The 19,663-nt window shown below is 41.2% G+C and overlaps 1 protein-coding gene across 1 annotated transcript in view; it reads right to left on the bottom strand.

Annotated features, from left to right (window-relative positions):
* Positions 1 to 5,809: 5,809 nt before the first annotated feature.
* Positions 5,810 to 19,663, bottom strand: part of LOC120528461 (tripartite motif-containing protein 16-like) — a 29,880-nt gene continuing 16,026 nt past the window's right edge. The window contains exons 2-6 of the mRNA XM_039752620.1: positions 16,026 to 16,121; positions 14,426 to 14,659; positions 11,812 to 11,971; positions 8,628 to 8,693; positions 5,810 to 7,382 (exon numbers count right to left, since the gene is read on the bottom strand). Of these exons, the coding sequence (XP_039608554.1) occupies positions 6,835 to 7,382; positions 8,628 to 8,693; positions 11,812 to 11,971; positions 14,426 to 14,659; positions 16,026 to 16,121 (1,104 nt within the window). The 3' untranslated portion in view covers positions 5,810 to 6,834. The remainder of the gene's footprint in view (positions 7,383 to 8,627; positions 8,694 to 11,811; positions 11,972 to 14,425; positions 14,660 to 16,025; positions 16,122 to 19,663) is intronic.

Below are 19,663 nucleotides of genomic sequence, written 5' to 3'. Positions count from 1 at the left end.
AAATCTTACACAGCATCAGGAAGGCCATTTTAGATCTACACATGCAGGTCACTCCATGTCACATCATCACACTTATGGACCTCATCATCTCAGATTTTAACGAGACTTGGCCTGCTGATTTGTTCATCTGAGTAACCCATGGAATTGAAATTGCACGTGTCTTGGATCAACAATAATAAGGAGATTTAAGATCCCAAAGTTTGAACACTGTGCTGGATTAGGACTTTGACTGGCTATTTTTACCTAAATATAAGTTGATCAGAAATGCTTCACATATTCTTTTAAAGCTCTTTTCCAGCTCTGTATTTTGTGAAAATACTATGCTATCCCGAAAATGGGAAAATGACCATGTTATGACTGATTATAATGTTAGAATTTGAAAAGTAAAAAAACCCTATATTTCCCTATGTGCAGGATTTGACCCCAGGACACCTGAGCAATAAAGCAGCTGTGCTAAACACTGTGCCCCCCTAACACAAGGGGATATATTTGTATGTTTATTTTTAGGCCAGATTAGGTTCTAGAGGATGTAAATCTCATCACATACGTTACAATTAAAAAGGGAAAACCAACATTCAGACACATGATTGGGTAGGAAGGCTCTGATCGGAGTCTTTAGAGCTGATATTGATCACCCATTCCATTCCATTAGGATCTGCTGATATCAAGAATAATAATACCGTTTTTGTTTTAATAATAATAAATATATTTTAGCCAATGTTGTAAGGCGCCTTGGATAAACAGGTCAGGAATGTTATTGTCAAGAATGTGGCAAACAGTTTTCTGACAAACATAGTTTTCAGAGGTACACACAAATTCATAATGGAGAGAACCCATAGTGCTGTTCTCAATGTGGAAAAAAGTTTTTCAACATTAGCAGTTTAAAAAAGGCAGGCACAAAACTTACACTAGAGAAAAAAGCAGTATGTATGTTTTGAATATGGCAAATGTTTTGAAAGACAGAACATTATTCATACACATGTTGAAATCCATAATGAAGAAAAATCTAATGGCTGTTCTGAATGTGGGAAATGATTCTTATATTTAACAACAACAACACTTATTTATATAGCAAATTTTCATACAAAAAATGTAGCTCAAAGTGCTTTACATAATGAAGAATAGAAAAAAAAGACATAGTAAGAAAAATAAGTCAACATTAATTAATATAGAATAAGAGTAAGGTCCAATGGCCAGGGTGGACAGAAAAAACAAAAAATCTCCAGACGGTCGGAGAAAAAATAAAATCTGTAGGGATTCCAGGCTATGAGACCGCCCAGTCCCCTCTAGGCAATCTACCTAACATACATGAAACTGTCCTTTTTGGATTTAGGGTTTTCATCGAAGGACCTGATGATGATGGTCACGTAGACTTCTGCCTTTCAGTCCATCAATGTTGGTGCATCATGATGCTTTGAGTAGGTGGAGGTGGCACAGGCCACCACCACAAAGAAACCGGAAAAAGAAACAGAAGAGAGAGTTGGCGTCAGTACAGATTTTAGAGCCACCATGAATAGTTATTATGATGAATTGAACATACAGAGTATCAGGATTAAGTTAAAGTGAAGTTATAAAAAGGCCATGATAAAGTAATGTGTTTTCAGCAGTTTTTTAAAGTGCTCTACTGTATTAGCCTGGCGAATTTCTATTGGCAGGCTATTCCAGATTTTAGGTGCATAGCAGCAGAAGGCCGCCTCACCACTTCTTTTAAGTTTAGCTCTTGGAATTCTAAGGAGACACTCATTTGAGGATCTGAGGTTACGATTTGGAATATAAGGCGTCAGACGTTCCGATATATAAGACGGAGCGAAATTATTTAAGGCTTTATAAACCACTAGCAGGATACCCGCGCTTCGCAGCGAAGAAGTAGTGTGTTAAAGAAATTATGAAAAAGAGAAGGAAAAATTAAAAAAATAACGTAACATGATTGTTAATGCAATTGTTTTGTCATTATCATGAGTGTTGCTGGCATATATAAATATATATATATATATATATATATATATATATATATATATATATATATATATATATATATACATGTGTACATATATACACACACACATATACCATGGGGTGCCAAACAGGCAAATACATTATTTTGTGAATATATAAAGTCAGCGTCGGTATACATAAAGTCAAAACTTTTTTCTGAATATATAAAGTCAGCGCTGGAATAAATAAAGTGAAATAAAGTGAAAACTTGAATATATAAAGTCAGCGTCAGAATATATAAAGCTCTGACTTTATATATTCCGACACTGACTTTATATATTTAAGTTTTGACTTTTTATATTCCAGCGCTTACTTTATATATTCAGAAATATTGCAACGCGTCTTTATATACTCAACTTTTGACTTTATATATTTGGGAATGACTTTAGGCTATACAGTATATTCAACTTTTGACTTTATATATTCCAGCACTGACTTTATATATTCAAGTTTTGTCTTAATTCCGACAGTAACTTTATATAATCAAGGTTTGACTTTATATATTCGGGAATGACTTTATATATAAAACTTTTGACTTTATATAGTTAAATTTAGTCAACATTGCATAACTTTTTCTTTACCATAGAAATTTAAATACTAAATTCAACTTCCATTCCTACCAAAGATATTTCTGGCGACTAAATAGAACCTACTTATATCCAAATTCGAGCTATTGAGCTGTTGCCCGCCTGCCTGAATAAGTCACCCTCGCTTCGCTCTTACTTTTTTACCGTTCATTTAATCATGGCTAGTGGCAGAAAATTTATAACATGGAAGGAGGATTACACGGAGTATGGCTTTACCAAAACAATTATTGATGGCGAATCGATTTTTCATAAAGCTTCAATTGGTGATCTCATATTATTTCATACTACTTCTCAAACCAAGGGGGTGCGAGGATAAAATGAATCGGGAAGCGCTGATCAATATAATCGGTGTACCAGGAAATCATGCATTGACAGAAGTTCCCCTTTGTTTGTAATGCAAAGTGTGATTAAATGCGTTATTCTTTAACGCGTGATGGAGCACATGCATCGAAGCTTCTCAGCTGTGCTTGTGCTAAGAAAAGGAAACATTTTAAAAATAAAGTAACACGATTGTCAATGTAACCTTTTGTAAGTAGTGCCTGGAGGATTCAGTGTGGAGAAACTCTAGTGACAGCATGTGTATTAACTTGTGAATTTTTCTGTGAGTATTTGGTGGCAGCGTCACAAAGTCATTTCCGTAACACTGCGTTAGCTGTGGAGCTCAGCTCAGAACGAAATGAGGTGAATGGGAGGGGAGATAATGACGTGACTTCCCCACCCGCGTTAACTGTCAATCCACCACAAACACAGTCTCTCGGAATTTGCATAAGCACAGCCATTCACCAGCAATTTTAACTTAGTTACAAAGTGATCAAAACTCTCGTTTATATCCTGCGTCCTCTCATTAAACTTGTATTCCGCATTACCCGTGGGCATGACAAACACCAGCGGCAGCCTGTCTATGAACTTAATTTAAAACTTTAGGTTTACATCGTGCTTTGTTTCCGAGGTAGCAGCACTCATGAATATGGTTGTATATGTCAGTCGCTCGCTTCTTATTGTTTTGCTGCCCTCTCAATTATATAATGCATGTTTTCTTCAGCGCTTTTTGGAGCTCTTCCTGGTTTTCTACGTAATGCGTTGACAGTCAGTTCACGTGATTACGTGGGAGGCGTGATGATGTCACACGAAACTCCGCCCGCCACGGCTTTCCAGCTCAACTCCATTACAGTATATGGAGAAAAATAGCTTCCAGTTATGACCATTACATGTAGAATTTCGAAATGAAATCTGCCCAACTTTTGTAAGGAAGCTGTAAGGAATGAGCCTGCCAAATTTCAGTCTTCTACCTACACGAGAAGTTGGAGAATTAATGATGAGTCAGTCAGTCAGTCAGTCAGTGAGTGAGTCAGTGAGGGCTTTGCCTTTTATTAGTATAGATAAGCAGAATTTTAAACTCAATCCTGAATGACACAGGTAACCAGTGTAGTGACATCAAAACTGGAGAAATGTGTTCGGATTTTCGTTTCCTAGTCAGGATTCTAGCAGCTGCATTCTGCACTCGTTGCAAGTGATTTATGTCTTTTTTGTGTAGTCCTGAGAGGAGTGCGTTACAGTAATCTAGTCAACTGAAAACAAACGCGTGAATTAATTTCTCAGCATCTTTCAGTGATATAAGAGGTCTAATTTTAGCTATGTTTCTTAAGTGTCCTAGTGGTCAGATGAATATACGATTTAAAATTCAGATTACAGTCAACAGTTACCCCTAAGCTTTTTACCTCCGTCTTGACTTTTAATCCTAATGTATCCAGTTTATTTCTAATAGCCTCATTGTATCCATTATTGCCAATCACTAAGATTTGAGTTTTCTCTTTATTTAACTTGAGAAAGTTACTATTCATCCATTCTGAGATACAAGTCAGACATTCTGTTAGTGAATCAATAGAATCAGGGTCATCAGGTGCTATTGATAAGTACAGCTGTGTGTCATCAGCATAGCTGTAGTAGCTCACGTTGTAACCTGAGATAATCTGACCTAACGGAAGCATGTAGATTGAGAAGAGCAGCAGACCCAGGATAGAGCCTTGAGGAACACCATATCGGATATCATGTGTCTTCGAGTTGTAATTCCCATAACTCACAAAGAATTTTCTCCCTGCCAGGTAGGATTCAAACCAATTTAAGACCCTGCCAGAGAGGCCCACCCATTGACTAAGGCGATTTCTAAGAATATTGTGATCAATGGTGTCAAATGCAGCACTCAGATCTAAGAGGATGAGAACAAATAAATGGCCTCTGTCTGCATTCACTCGTAAGTCATTAACTACTTTAACGAGTGCAGTTTCTGTGCTGTGATTTGTTCTAAAACCCAACTGAAATGTATCAAGAATAGCAGGTTTATTGAGGTGGTCATTTAACTGCCTAATGGCTGCCTTCTCTAGAACTTTACTTAAAAAAGGCAGGTTAGAGATGGGGCTAAAATTTTCAAAAGCCGAGGGGTAAAGATTATGTTTCCTAAGTAGGGATTTAACTACAGCAGTCTTAAGACAATCTGGGAAGACCCCCGTATCTAATGACGAATTTACAATGTCAAGAATATTATCAATTTGCACGCCTGATACTTCTTTGAAAAATCTTGTTGGTATCGGGTCAAGGACGCAGGTGGAGGGTTTCAGTTGAGAGATTATTTTTTGTAAATCAGCTAAATCTATCCTAGTGAAAGAGTTTAAGTGGACTTCAGTCCCACTTCAGAACTCTCACTTGCGAGAAACCTTATTGTTCTCCAGATTGTGAAAAGCAGTTCTCACAACACAGCACCCTACACAGTCACATCAGACTTCACACTGGAGAGAAACCTCACCATTTCTTGGAATGTGGCAAACAATTCTCATGCCTTAATTCTCTTTATAATCTAACTGGAGAGAAGCCTTACAGTTGTACTGAATGTGAAATGTGATTGTATAAACTGCTGCGTAATATTTAAAGTGGCCACAAGAGGCAGTAGTTTGCTGACTGACCAATCAGTGACCCCTTCTGTCCATTCGTTGTTTTTCTTATCCACTTCTCAATTTCAGGTGGGTCAACCCTGGACGGGATGGCAGTACACTTCAAAGCCACACAGGTGTTTTATTCTTGTGTTTTTACTTTATTCTTATTTCTTTTACACTGCACTGTATTCTCTTTTCCCCCCTCACTGCTGACCTTTCCCATGTGTGTAATATGGCGGGTGTCCACTAGAGGGCGCCACTGCACTTCAGTCCCACCCCTCAGTCCTCCTGTTAAAGTCTCCATTCGTCGGACTCTCTGATTGTTTCTCATTTTCTCCTTTCATGTTTCACTGCTCAGGATGTCACTGAATGCTTTCTGCTTTTATCTTTTAGATTTCCTTTTTGTATAAATTGCTGTGTTAAATTTAGAGTGGCCACAAGATGCAGTAGTTTGGTGACTGACCAATCAGTGACTCCTTCTGTCCATTCCTTGTTTTTCTTATCCGCTTTTCAATTTCAGGTTTGTGGACAAGGTGGGTCAACCCTGGACGGGGTGCCAGTCCACTGCAAAGCCACACGTGTGCACCCATGTCAAGTGTGTGCCAACTGACCAAGAATTCGTGTGAAGATGTTGGAGCTTTCAGGGTACCAAGAGTGACAAATCTGGGGACAAGGAGGAGGTGCAGTTCAAAGTTTAATGTGACATCAACTAATACACCAAACTATGTCAGTATGGCTAACATCTGACTGACCTGTGAGTCCTCATCTTTAGACATTCACAGTGAATTCATTCTGAAGTGAAGGACCCTTTGAGTGACCAATGGAGGGTCACAACATGTCTGGTGAGTGGACAACACTCCAGTCCCATCTGTCACTCTCTGCTACTACATATAGTCACTATACAAGAGCTCTCCATACTGAGTCTGTATAGCGCCTTTCAGTTGTGCTGATCCAGCAGGACCACATGCCTCTCTTACTTAACAGGTGACATTCAGTGACACTTGCGGGCCTCAATAGTTTTTGGGGTGTCAGCCTGAAGGACTTGTGGCTGTGAATCAACAGTAACCCCTGCTGGTCAGTGGGGTATTTGTGGGTCTGAGGTGTCACCGCCCATCACTATGACACACACACCTGATTGGCTACTCAAACCTAATAATAATGGAGACCCTGACAGCCGCACTCACCCCACATTCTCATCCACAAATTCAATCACAGAGTTGCTGCCCCCAAACACACCCAAACTGTAAAATTAATTTCACCCCAACCACAAAGACAAAGAGGACCTGCGCTTGTGGGGACATCAAGTGACCGGTGGAGGGTACTGGTCAGTGGTCACATGGTGTCAGATGGCTGATTGTTACACTGGAGTTAAGACCAAAACAAAACCCAAACCCTGGATAGAGGGGCTCAGTGAAGGAGGTCTTGAACCTGTGCAGGAGGGTCATTGTGTGTGAGACGCTATAAAATGACAGAGAGCCAGCAGGCCAGTCCAGATACACACCTATTCTGGGGCTGTAGGGGGCGCTGATTACAGTCTGCTGGTTATTGTGACGCACACAGTACTGGGAATGAGAACACCACAAACTCCAGGACTTGTCGTTGTATCCAAGGCTGCACTCCCTGCCCCGTCCTTTCCTTCTCAGCCCTGTACATGCGACTCCAATCACCACACCATCTCCACTGCACTCCACCTCCCAGTAACAGCGAGTCCCAGTCACAGCCTCTCTGCACAGAACTTGGCACCAGTACTCAAATCTGTCAGGATGATCAGGATATTTAGTTTTTGTCACCTCACGCGTCACCTTCTTGTTCCCTTCAGACAGACGGAGGTCTCTGTGTGCCGTGTTGATGTCCAGTGTAAGGGGACAGAAGTCTGAAAGGAGAGAAAAGAAAACGAGTGAGGAAATCTGGGCGTGTGTAACGGGACTGGGGGCGGAGCACAACACAGACAATTAAAAAGAACCAATCAGGAGCTGCACTGATGAGACTCCAATGCTGTCTTTCAGAAGTGGGGTCTTCTGCCATGAAGCCCCCTTTCATTCAGTAAGTGATTAATGGTGCTACTTGAAGCTTTTGTACTTTGATGGTGGTGGTCAGCCTGAGTCTGTCCTGATGTCTGCCTTGCATTGTTCTTCACCTCTTAAACTGTCCTTCTGGTCATTAAGGGGTCCATTTTTCATTTGTAGTGACATCCAGTAAGTTTGGCTACATGGACCTTGAACTTCTTGATGTTAGCTCCTGTGGCCACAGGATCATGAAGCTCTTTGTAGGTGGTCTTGAAGTCTTCACCTTGACCTGCTCAGCTGTGATCTTTGTCCTTTCCTCTTCTTCTCTTGTCCATGTTCAGTGTGAGGCACACAATGACATATCACAGCTAACTGAGGACTTTACTGAGTGACTGAAGACCCCTGAGATTCTCATTAGAGGGCTGATTCTCATCCAATGATGTCTTTTAACATCTAAGGTCTCCCAGTATTCTCTTCTTGTAATTTTCATTTAGTTTTATTCTTACAATATTTGAAGTTCTGAATCAAAATCAAACTGTCTGCTCATGTACTTTAGTCACCTGTAACTTATTTCACAGAAAAGCTGTGATTCTTTAATAAAATGGTCATTTTGTCTTCATCTTTACACACATAGACCGTATATGTAGATATTAATGGGAGTGGACGTTGTGTTTTTATGTGAATCACACTGAGCTGCTTTCATTGTGTGACTTGTGCTATTTAAATAAATAATTCTTATGAATATTGTAAGGGAGTGACTGAAATAAAAAACAGAAAGGAGAAAAGGAAAAGAACAGAAAGTGAAATGATAAAATGAGACAAAGGAAAAAGAACAATGGAGGTAGGACTGGAGTGACAGGAAGACATGGCGTAGTCAGCAGGATTTCATTTTTATTTCCTGTAAGGTCACTTGACACTTGACTCAAGTCCAACAGACTGCTTTGGTGCCTCCCTGTCCTGAATCTCAATATCCCATAATGCACCAGTCACAGGACCACCGTCACTTTCAGCTCATCAGTCACACCAAACTCACACAATGCTTTCATATCATAAGCCTGGACTGAGATATTAAAAGTGAAATGATGATAAACACCATGAATTTACAGACTCACATTGTAAAAACTCCTCTCTGCTCTGAGGTTCAGGATGTCGTAGGGTGAAGATTGGAGCTTCACAACCTGAAAATACAAAGAAAAGAGAAGAATGGAGAACGTTAAGATGGAGTTTTATAATGTTACATTCTTAGACACTTATTACAAATGCAGTGCAGTAGAATTAAACAACAAGACATGCAGATCAAGTTTGTGTACTGAGCCCACCGGTGTGTGGATGATGAAGTGAGTTTTATTTACCAACAACTTGATCAGTAGGACAGATGTGAGGGTCTCTATTGTGGACTTGACCTCTGCTTTAGACACCAACATCTCAAAGCTCCATGATAAGAAACTGACCGAGTTCAGCCTGCCCAGTCCAATCCACCATTGGATCTCAGACTTTCTTCCAGGTAGTAAACAGTGCCGGTGCAGTTGGGCGCACACATGTCTGACCTGTTAACCCTCGTCACCTCACTTTCTGTTGTCCTCTCCTGTGTTGTCAGTTGGCCACAGCTCAGCAGTTCTGTTCATGACAGACATTGTTAGGTTCCATTTATGCTCATCAGTACAGAACTGGTTTATCTTACTGTGTGTTTAAACAAATCTGCACAGCACTTTATAAACCTCCACAGATGTTGCACTAAGTCAGGTCAGGTTTGGGGGTACAGTGAGTTACCACACCCACCACACGATGAAACAGCTACCTGGCTGGCAACCCCTCTGGCAGACACACAGTCCCAGCCTCTGGAAATGACCTTCTATCTGCCTCACCCAGGTGTTACTTGGGCGCCCCCTTGGCCTGGTGCAGCCACTCAAGTCCTCAACAATGAGAGTCACCCTTGTGTAATTGCACCACATGGCCGTAGTGTCGTAACTGATGCTCCCTCACAGTGCAGGTCATGTGCCTCATTCAAAGTCAGACCAGCGGTACCCAAGGATTCTCCGAAGAGACACAATATACGTTGTACTAACAAAAGGTAAATTTGGCCTGTCGTTTAAGATGGCTACTCTATGCAGGGCAGAAGTCGTTTTTTCCTCCAGTGTCCACACACCCCTGAGTATTTCACTTTTTATTGACTGTATCACAATTCCAGAGGGTCACAAGTTTACAGACACAGAGATAAATAAAAAAAGACATTTTGCTCTTACAAACTTGGGTTTTGGTTGCCGCTTAGGAAAACCGTATAGGAATTTGTAAAAGTTTTTCCCTTTAGAAGGATTTTTTTTTTTTTTTTGCCCACTCAAGAGCAAAAGTATCAGGGTGGTTGGAGGTGCGCTTGGAAAAGTTACTTGTACTTGTACCTGTTCTTGTTCTTCTTATCTGTATTTGAACTAGCAGAGAGGAGACAGAAAGCAGCAGTAACTGATATTGGCGTCTGTAAGTTAATAACCGTCTTGTTCTAACAGAGATTGCTTAGTTTATAAGAAAAGAAAAAAGGCCATGGCTGACGTCAAAGCAGTAAAGGTGAAGGCTCAGCGGTGCGAAGGTCAGCAGCCAGCATTAAGATCCCCAATCAGGCACAAGGGGCTGTAGGAGCAGATAAGGTAGTAAATTTTTATTTAATTGGTTATTTTAGATTGAAGGTAGAACATTTAAGCAGGGGACAGCGTATCGGTTCATTAATATGGGGGAATGCAAACGTATAAGCTTATAAGTAAGAGAAGTGCAAAGTTAGGAGAAGAGACAGAGAAAAGTAAAGTTAACCTCATAGAAAGACAAACAGCAGGCAGCTGAGAGGGACAGCAGTAGAGGAGCTTAAGGGGACAGAAGGTGTAAAATACTTCTAGCAGTTCTTAGTGTTACCATTTAAGCTGAATCATTTAATTTTAAGAAAAGAAAAAAAAGGTTAAGACAGTTTTACTTTTCCTAAATCAAATTTTAATAATGAGGTCAGTGCAATGCAAGTCCTGTTGGATGTTGGACGTCTATGAAGGCCACATCTGCAGGAGATGCCAGATGATCCAACACCTCAAGCTCAGGGTCACTGAACTGGCCTGCGTTGTAATAGAGAATTGGCGGACCTGCCCAGGTGTCCTTTAGAGAGATAGTGTGCACCCCCAAGGTGGCACGGGAGGAGATTCCAGACCAGACAGGTAGGAATAGGTGGGTCACGGTCACAAGGCATAAGGTAAAGGGTGCACACTGTCTGGGGGCATCAACTCCAGAATTAGAAGAATCACGTCCTTATTCATCGAGTGTCCAACAGATTGCAGCAATGTCTGATGAATAGAGGAAACAAGGGCACACAAAAACTGATGGCTGTAAGGCCTAACATGTCTGCTGAACAAAAGGAGCACAAATTAAGAGGGACGTAAGAGTGAGCATGTCAGGTGAACAGACCTCCATAAATGTGTGACATGATCAGAACAGATGGACTTACTGTTGTACTAGTAGCCAGTTTTAATGAGCGGCTGTTTCACTCTGCTAGGAAGAGATATATGGTGAACAGCAGGGGGCACTACAGCTCCCCAAACACCCAGCACAAACAGGCATGGACACAGGTTAAAAGGCAAAGAGTCCTTTACTGTGGGGAAACTCTTCTTTTATAAGGGTTTCCCACCACCATGGCCACAAGTACATTACGATCAATAATCTCTCTCTCTATCTCTCACTGCCTCCTCCATTCATCACACAAGATTTCTCCTCCTTCCTCCTGACTGCGGCCCCCTGATGCGAGGCAGACAGTCCCTTTTATTTTAGCTGACGCGGAGGTGGTCTGCCAGCGCTTCCATGTGAGGCAGAAACCCCATGACATAGGGATTCCCCAATCCTGCAACTCCCCCTGACGGCCCCCAAGGGACCCAACAGGGCTGTCACCTGGGACTACAATATCCAGTATGCCCTGAGTGTGCTCATGTGGGAATCTGATCCAGGGCTCACTGCCATCTAGTGTCCTGGGGGAGATAAAGCCCTGTGTAATCTGTCTCCCCCGTCCTTCCATCCTAAGGGTGTCCTGTCTGGATAAAGACACTGGCCGTCCTTCACAATATCAAGAATTCCTAATTAAAGCAGCTGCTTACTGTGAGAGTGTGATATCATTCAGCTTGTCATTGTGAACAGCACTACAAAAAATGACTAATAGAGAAAATAATTACATCTTAATGAACAGGCCTTCTTCATGCATCTCACTGTCCATGTTATTGTCACTCTGGTCCTCCTAATGGACTTTAACAATGAACACAACATGACCAGACGCTGTACCTGATGGAGTCAAAGGCAGGATGTCCCACTGGCTGATCTCCTCCAGAAACGTTTTCAGACCTGACAGCTCCTTTAGCAGGTCCTCAGAAGAGAAATCGGTGGTGACAGTGAAGCTGAGCGAGTCTTCATCATCAGGAAGGACACAGCAAGATGAGAAAGTCTGCATCAGGAGAGAGAAGGGGATGAGGAGAAATAAAAAGTAACATTAATAAGAAGGACCTCCTCTCAAGTAAGGATCAGCATGGTGAACAGAGAGTTTGGATTTAGACAGATTACTTTTCATTCATTAATTGGTTATTTATAGGAGAATATTTCTTTATAATGGACCATAAGATGTCAGGTGCCTTGACTTTCAAAAAACGTTCACACAGAAGTCCATGAGAGGTCAGACTGGACTGTGGAGTTTGAGCTTTGAGGAAATGCTGCAGGATTTGAATGTCATCAGTTAAAGGACAGAGACATGAGGAGGTGACATGACAGGAGTGTTTAAAGATATGAAGGAGTTGGTGCCTTCTTTTGTCAGGTGGCGTCATTTAAAATGAAACTTATTAAGAACAATTAATGTATAGGCAACTATGAAGGCACACAAGGGCACCTTACAGAATACATTAATAACAACAGCGACAATTTAAAATTAATAAAATTCATAAAAGTAAATGAAATAATATAATAAAATTTTAATTTATCAACTAAAATTCATATCAAACAGAATAAGCCATCTTAAAAAGATGTGTTTTAAGATGAGATTTAAAGATAGAAAGATAGTCAATATTACAAATATCTTGTGCAGAAAGTTCCAGAGGCGATGGGCCACTCAGCTGAAATCTCTAAACCTCATGATAGTCAGGTGAGCAGGAGGTATAATAAGTTAAAGAGAGGAAGAAGATCTAAGCATATGGGAAGGAATGGAGATGTGAAGAAGATCAGAATGATAAGGAGGTGTGAGATTATGAAGGGTCTTGTAAGTAATTAGCAGAATCTTAAAATCAATGTGATATTTAATAGGGAGCCAGTGAAGCTGCTGAAGGACTGGAGTGACGTGTTCAATGGAAGGTGTTCTGGTAACAATACGAGCTGCAGCATTCTGACCCAACTGAAGTTGTAAAGGAGTTTGGGAGGAAGACCAGAGAGGACAGACTTACAATAATCAATATAAGATGTGACCAGAGCATGAACGAGAATAGCAGTGCTGGTAGCTGAAAGAGATTGGCATAAACAGTTGATAATATGTAGATGGAAAAATGCTGACCGAGTTATAATATTAATATGCACCTCTAATATTAAGGCGCTATCAAGAATGACACCTAAGCTCTTAATCTGGGAGGAAGAAGAGTTTAGAAAATTATCAATAGTTGATGAAATATCACATTTGTCCAAAACAGATTTAGTTCCTACCAGAATCTCTGTTTAATAAATACTTAATTTAATAAGATTAGTAGAGAGCCATGATTTAACTTCCTGAAGACAGTCAGAGAGGGAAGAAGGTGGAAGAGAGGAATGACGCTTAGTAGGCAGAAAAAGCTGGGGGTTGTCAGCATAACAGTTAAATTGAATATTAAATTTCATAAAGATTCGAAGGGAGGCAAAATATAACTAATAAATAGAAGGGGATCCAAGACAGAGCCCCGGGGAACACCACTAACAACTGGGAAAACGTGGGATCTGAAATATTTTAGTTGTACAAACTGTGTACATCTGAGAGATAAGATTTGAACCAGGCATGTGGAGTGCCAATAATGCCAATTGATTTTCATCTCTCAAGGAGAATATCATGAGATATTGTATCGAAGGCAGAGCTCAGATCAAGGAGCACAAGTGCGGTGAACAGCCCCGAGTCAGCGGCCATCAGCAGGTCATTGGTGATTTTAACCAGGGCTGTCTCTGTACTATGAAATGGACGAAAGACACACTGAAATTGTTCAAACAAATGGTTGTCAGTAAGGTGAGAGTCATCCTACATGGCAACAGTTTTATCAAGTGTTTTTTAAAGGAAAGGTACATTTGAGATTATATGATAATTATTTAATTTGTAGGGATCCACACAAGACTTCTTGAGAATTGGAGTTATCACAGCAAATGTAAGAGATAAAGGAACAAGACCAGAGATAAGGGAAGAATGCATGATGTTAGTTATTAGAGAAGAAAGAGAAATCAGTAGGAACTGCAACCAGCAGACAGGTAGAGCGCTTGGAATTTCTAATAATATCAGATATTTCAACCACAGTTGGGAGTTTAAAAATAGTAAGAAAAGAAAAAGAAGGGGGATCATAAAATGTTCCATGTACAGAGTTTATAAGAGAAGTCAGCTGCAGGTGGAAATTTCCAATCTTCATATTAAAAAAGGTCATAAAAGAGTTAAATTGATCAGTGCAGTTAAATTGAGGTGGGAGGTTGTCAGGAGACCATTTGATGTTGTTTGAAGGCCGTAGATAAAGGCAGGAAATTTGAGAGTTCTGCATATATTGTGGAAATATTAGGCAAATGTGAAATTGGGCTGAACGGCCTGTTCTTGCCATTTGTAAAAACTCCTCAAATCTTTTGAATTTGACTTTAAAGTTTCTCTGGTCTCACACACCCCAGTCTGATCAGAATCCCTGTGAAGTGTCACTCTCACCTGCAGGAAGTGGAGATGGTCCTTGGTCTCTGAAAGCTCCTTCATTTCATCTTCTCTTCTCTTCAGCTCCTCAATCTCCTTCTCCAGTTGCTCCATGACTCCTTCAACCTTCTCCGTTTCTCTCTTTTCTTGTTCTCTGATCCTCTCAGTCAGTTTCTTGTGGGCTTCCTCAATGCACCGTATCAGAGCAGTGAAGCTCTTCTCATATTCCTCCATCACTCCTTCCACAGAGATCTAGTTGGATAGGAGAAAAATATAAAATTGAGTCACCAAATTAAAAAAAAACAGCAGTCCTAAGACACATTTGTTGGTATTCTGATGTAGTGATGAATAATTTGAATTAGGATAAGGGCCGTAGCAGACCCTTGGTACTCTGGGTTGCAATATCTTCTTAAGGCACATTTTAGACCGTATGGAATGTACCATCTTAATAAGGAGTTCTGTATGATCTGTGAGAGTCACTGTCAGGACAGCTCTATTGTCCAGTGAGGACTCTGGTAGTGTTACAGAGGTGTGTCTTTATAAGAGCCTCTCCTGGTCAACCTAGGATTGAGAGTTGAGAAGTAAGAAGCAGAAGAAAAGCTGATCTGTTGTAATTTAATTACATTAATTTTGTCTTTACTTATTAACCTTCACCCAACTGTATTCAATTGTCATCCTCAGAGTTGTGAGTCTTTATATTCCAGGTTACTGCATTTCTATTTCCTTTATTTAACTTTTCATTATTACTAATAACTGCCACAGTGAATTACTGTATATTTGTACAGCTCACTCGAGTGTCATTGGGGTGAAGGTTAGTGTGCAGGTGGGTCACAGTCAGACATAAGTGTAGGGTATGAGGTGCACACTGTCCAGGATCATCAGCCCCAAAGCTGGACGTGTTCAGCGGTTTTCAGTACCTTCCAGAGCTGCACAATGACTCTGATATCTCTGAGATGGTAGGCAGGGATGAGGAGCCCCAAAAGTAGCCATAGTCAGGGATTCAGGTATTATGGAAATTGAGATGAAGTTTTGCTCCAGATACATAGAGTTTCACATGCTGTGTTTCCTTCTGGGTACGCAGATAGAAAACCTTTATGGATTGCTGGATAGGCTCCTGGTCTGAGCAGTGAAGGATCCAAATGTCATCATCAAGCTTGTCTAGTTGTCATTGTACATTTGAAATATGGAGATCCGACTGCCAGTTCTGCAGGACAAATATTTGAGTGCAAAACTGAGAAGCGGAACTGACAAAGTGGTCATCTCAGGATTTCCACCTATGCCCCCCACACACCGGTACACATGGGGTTAAATAGATTAGAAGGCTTAATGCATATCACAACATCAGAACATCAGCACCAAAAATCTTTATTAGTTATTGTTAGGGGGAGTTAAGTAATCTTTAAGTGGTGGAATGAGAAACCTGAGGATGTTAAGATGTCGGTGTCTGAATTTCTAATGATTAATACATGAAATGCTGTCAGCAATGAAATGCCATGAAGGACACAATAAACCATCTTCTCTCCTTCTCTATCTCCCTGTCCTCACATGTCATCACCAGAAACACCTTTTTACTTTTTTTCCTTACTTTCATATGAAGTGTTATCTTGGTTTCACTCACCTTCATCATTTCTATTGTCCTCCTCGTCTCCTTCATTTTCTTCTCTTTCTTCTCAAGTCTCCTCCTAATTTCACTCAGTGTTGCCCCCATCTGTTTCTGTTTGGAAATACAAGAGGACACATGGGGGTCTCATCAGAATTCACTTTCGGTGTCATTCTGAGTGCACACATTTATTTTACATTCCATGACACAACTTACTGTTCCTGTCACACTTGCCTTCATAATGTCACAGTAGGTTACACACAAATATTTGATAAAATAAGTATAATAATACAAAAGATTTGAAATAAAGATTTAGTTTAACAGTTCGATTCAAAATGGACTTTGGGCTTGAAGAGTGCGTCAAATAAAGAAGATAGTCTGAAGGTTCACTGGTGTACGAGTCAGTCCTTGATGTTTAGATGATATTGGATTGAATACCAGGATATCAGATGTTCACTCATAAAAAGACTGGACTGTGCTGGATGAAGAAAAGCTAGCAGACCCAGGAGAACTTGGACACATAACAACTACAAGTGTCGGATCTACAAGGCCATTGTGGAGTTCAGACTTGTGAGAACTTTGTCAAGTGTTTGGCCATTTTAGGATTCAAGAGAGATAACTGAGGCAGAGAAGACAGTCTGAGAAATTAAGCAAAAAAATTAAATCTAAAGAGGAGTTTAATGAGCTCAGATAAGTCCAACCATAAAAAGAATGAGTAATTCATGGTAATATTTAAAGAAAACATTATAACTGAAGTGTACGACAGCAAGGAGCAGACAAGGTGAAGGTAAGACATTTTAAATATTTGGGTTCAACAGTCCAAACCAATGGAGAGAGTGGCAGAGAGGTGAAGAAGAGAGTGCAGGCAGGGTGGACTGGGTGACGAAGAGTGTCAGGAGTGATTTGTGACAGAAGACTATCTGCAAGAGTCAAAGGGAAGGTCTACAAGATGGTGGTGAGATCAGCTATGCTGTATGGCTTGGAGATGGTGGCACTGACCAGAAGGTAGGAGGCAGAGCTGGAAGTGGCAGAGTTGAGGATGTTTCAATTGTCACTTGGAGTAATGAGGGTATCCAGGATTAGGAACGAGTATATCAGGGGGACAACGCTGGAATGACAGATTGATGACCAAGTGAGAGAGGCGAGATTGAGATGATTTGAGCAGAGGAGAGATGAGGGGTACATCAGGAAAAGAATGTTGGGGATGGAACTGCCAGGCGAGAGAAACAGAGGAAGGCCAAAGAAGAGGTTTAATGGATGTGGTGAGGGAGGACATGAAGGCAGTCAGTGTGGCAGAAAATGATGTGAAAGACAGGGAGAGATGAAGACGGATGATCCACTGTGGTGACCCCTAAATGGGAGCAAAGAGGATTATAACTGACGCTGGTGGGTGCAGAACAGTGCTGTATCAGTGCATGATCCCTCCTTAGAGAAACTGGACGACATTTAAATTTTAATTTTATAAATAAGAAGGCAAGTGAAAGTAAACATACTTAGAATTCAATAATGAAAATGAGAAAATAAGGTGCAACATGGTGGGCTGCTTAATGGCTTGTTTGTCAACAACAACAAAAACAATCACATTTATTTCTGTCGCACATTTTCATACAAATAATGTAGCTCAAAGTGCTTTACATGACGAAGAAAAGAAAAAAATAGACAAAGTAAGAATTAAAATAAGACAACACTAATTGACATAGAATAAGAGTAAGGTCTGATGGCCAGGGAGGACAGAAAAAACAAAAAATCTCCTGACGGCTGGAGAAAAAACATAAAATCTGCAGGGGTTCCAGGCCACGAGACCGCCCAGCCCCCCATGAGCAAGTGGTTTGGTTATTTTACAGAGAGGTGCAGATCCAGTTGTCATTGTCAACGTCACAGTAAATGACAAAAGTGAGAGCAGGCTGGCAATTGTGTAAGAAAAGTGTAAATATGGAGGATCTAAGATTAGGAGAAGAGGAGACAAGGTGGTCTTATCAGAAGTGCTGTATGTGACACAAGCCACTCCTGGGAAGACTGGATAGATCAAAGAGTTTAACATGAGGATAAGATTTGGTTTAAGGTGGAGCGTCACAGGGCTAAGGGGTATCAGGGTGATTTTTAGATCAGATGGCAGCTGCAGTCCCCGGCACGGGTTACACTGGAACACAGGGCAGTGATGTTTAGGGGGTCAGTCATTCACCAGGAGTTTAAGAAGTCCGGGGTTACACACTCATGAAAAGAAACAGGCAGAGATGTTAACAAGAATAAGGGATAAGCTGGGGTGGATATTAGTATGAAAGTCAACAAAGTAAAAAATAATATACACTACATCCGGAAAGTATTGACCGCGCATCACTTTTTCCACATTTTGTTATGTTACAGCCTTATTCTAAAATGGATTAAATTCATTTTTTTCCTCAGAATTCTACACACAACACCGCATAATGACAATGTGAAAAAAGTTTACTTGAGGTTTTTGCAAATTTATTAAAAATAAAAAAAACTGAGAAATCCCATGTCCATAAGTATTCACAGCCTTTGCTCAATACTTTGTCGATGCACCTTTGGCAGCAATTCCAGCCTCAAGTCTTTTTGAATGTGATGCCACAAGCTTGGCACACCTATCCTTGGCCAGTTTCGCCCATTCCTCTTTGCAGCACCTCTCAAGCTCCATCAAGTTGGGTGGGAAGCGTTGGTGCACAGCCATTTTAAGATCTCTCCAGAGATGTTCAATCGGATTCAAGTCTGGGCTCTGGCTGGGCCACTCAAGGACATTCACAGAGTTGTCCTGAAGCCACTCCTTTGACATCTTGGCTGTGTGCTTAGGGTTGTTGTCCTGCTGAAAGATGAACTGTCGCCCCAGTCTGAGGTCACAAGCGCTCTGGAGCAGGTTTTCATCCAGGATGTCTCTGTACATTGCTGCAGTCATCTTTCCCTTTATCCTGACTAGTCTCCCAGTTCCTGCCCCACAGGATGATGCTGCCACCACCATGCTTCACTGTAGGGATGGTATTGGCCTGGTGATGAGCGGTGCCTGGTTTCCTCCAAACGTGACGCCTGGCATTCACACCAAAGAGTTTAATCTTTGTCTCATCAGACCAGAGAATTTTGTTTCTCATGGTCTGAGAGTCCTTCAGGTGCCTTTTGGCAAACTCCAGGTGGGCTGCCATGTGCCTTTTACTAAGGAGTGGCTTCCGTCTGGCCACTCTACCATACAGGCCTGATTGGTGGATTTCTGCAGAGATGGGTGTCCTTCTGGAAGGTTCTCCTCTCTCCACTGTGGACCTCTGGAGCTCTGACAGAGTGACCATCGGGTTCTTGTTCACCTCCTTCACTAAGGCCCTTCTCCACCGATCGCTCAGTTTAGATGGCCGCCAGCTCTAGAAAGAGTCCTGGTGGATTGAACTTCTTCCACTTACGGATGATGGAGGCCACTGTGCTCATTGGGACCTTCAAAGCAGCAGACATGTTTCTGTAACCTTCCCCAGATTTGTGCCTCGAGACAATCCTGTCTCAGAGGTCTACAGACAATTCCTTTGACTTCATGCTTGGTTTGTGCTCTGACATGAACTGTCAACTGTGGGACCTTCTAAAGACAGGTGTGTGCCTTTCAAATCATGTCCAATCAACTGAATTGACCACAGGTGGACTCCAATGAAACACCTCAAGGATGA

Source organism: Polypterus senegalus, chromosome 4 (assembly GCF_016835505.1).
Source record: "Polypterus senegalus isolate Bchr_013 chromosome 4, ASM1683550v1, whole genome shotgun sequence".
In the NCBI taxonomy this organism is placed as follows: domain Eukaryota; kingdom Metazoa; phylum Chordata; class Cladistia; order Polypteriformes; family Polypteridae; genus Polypterus; species Polypterus senegalus.
Note: the sequence above shows the minus strand (reverse complement) of the source record. Positions and strands in the feature narration are given on the sequence as shown.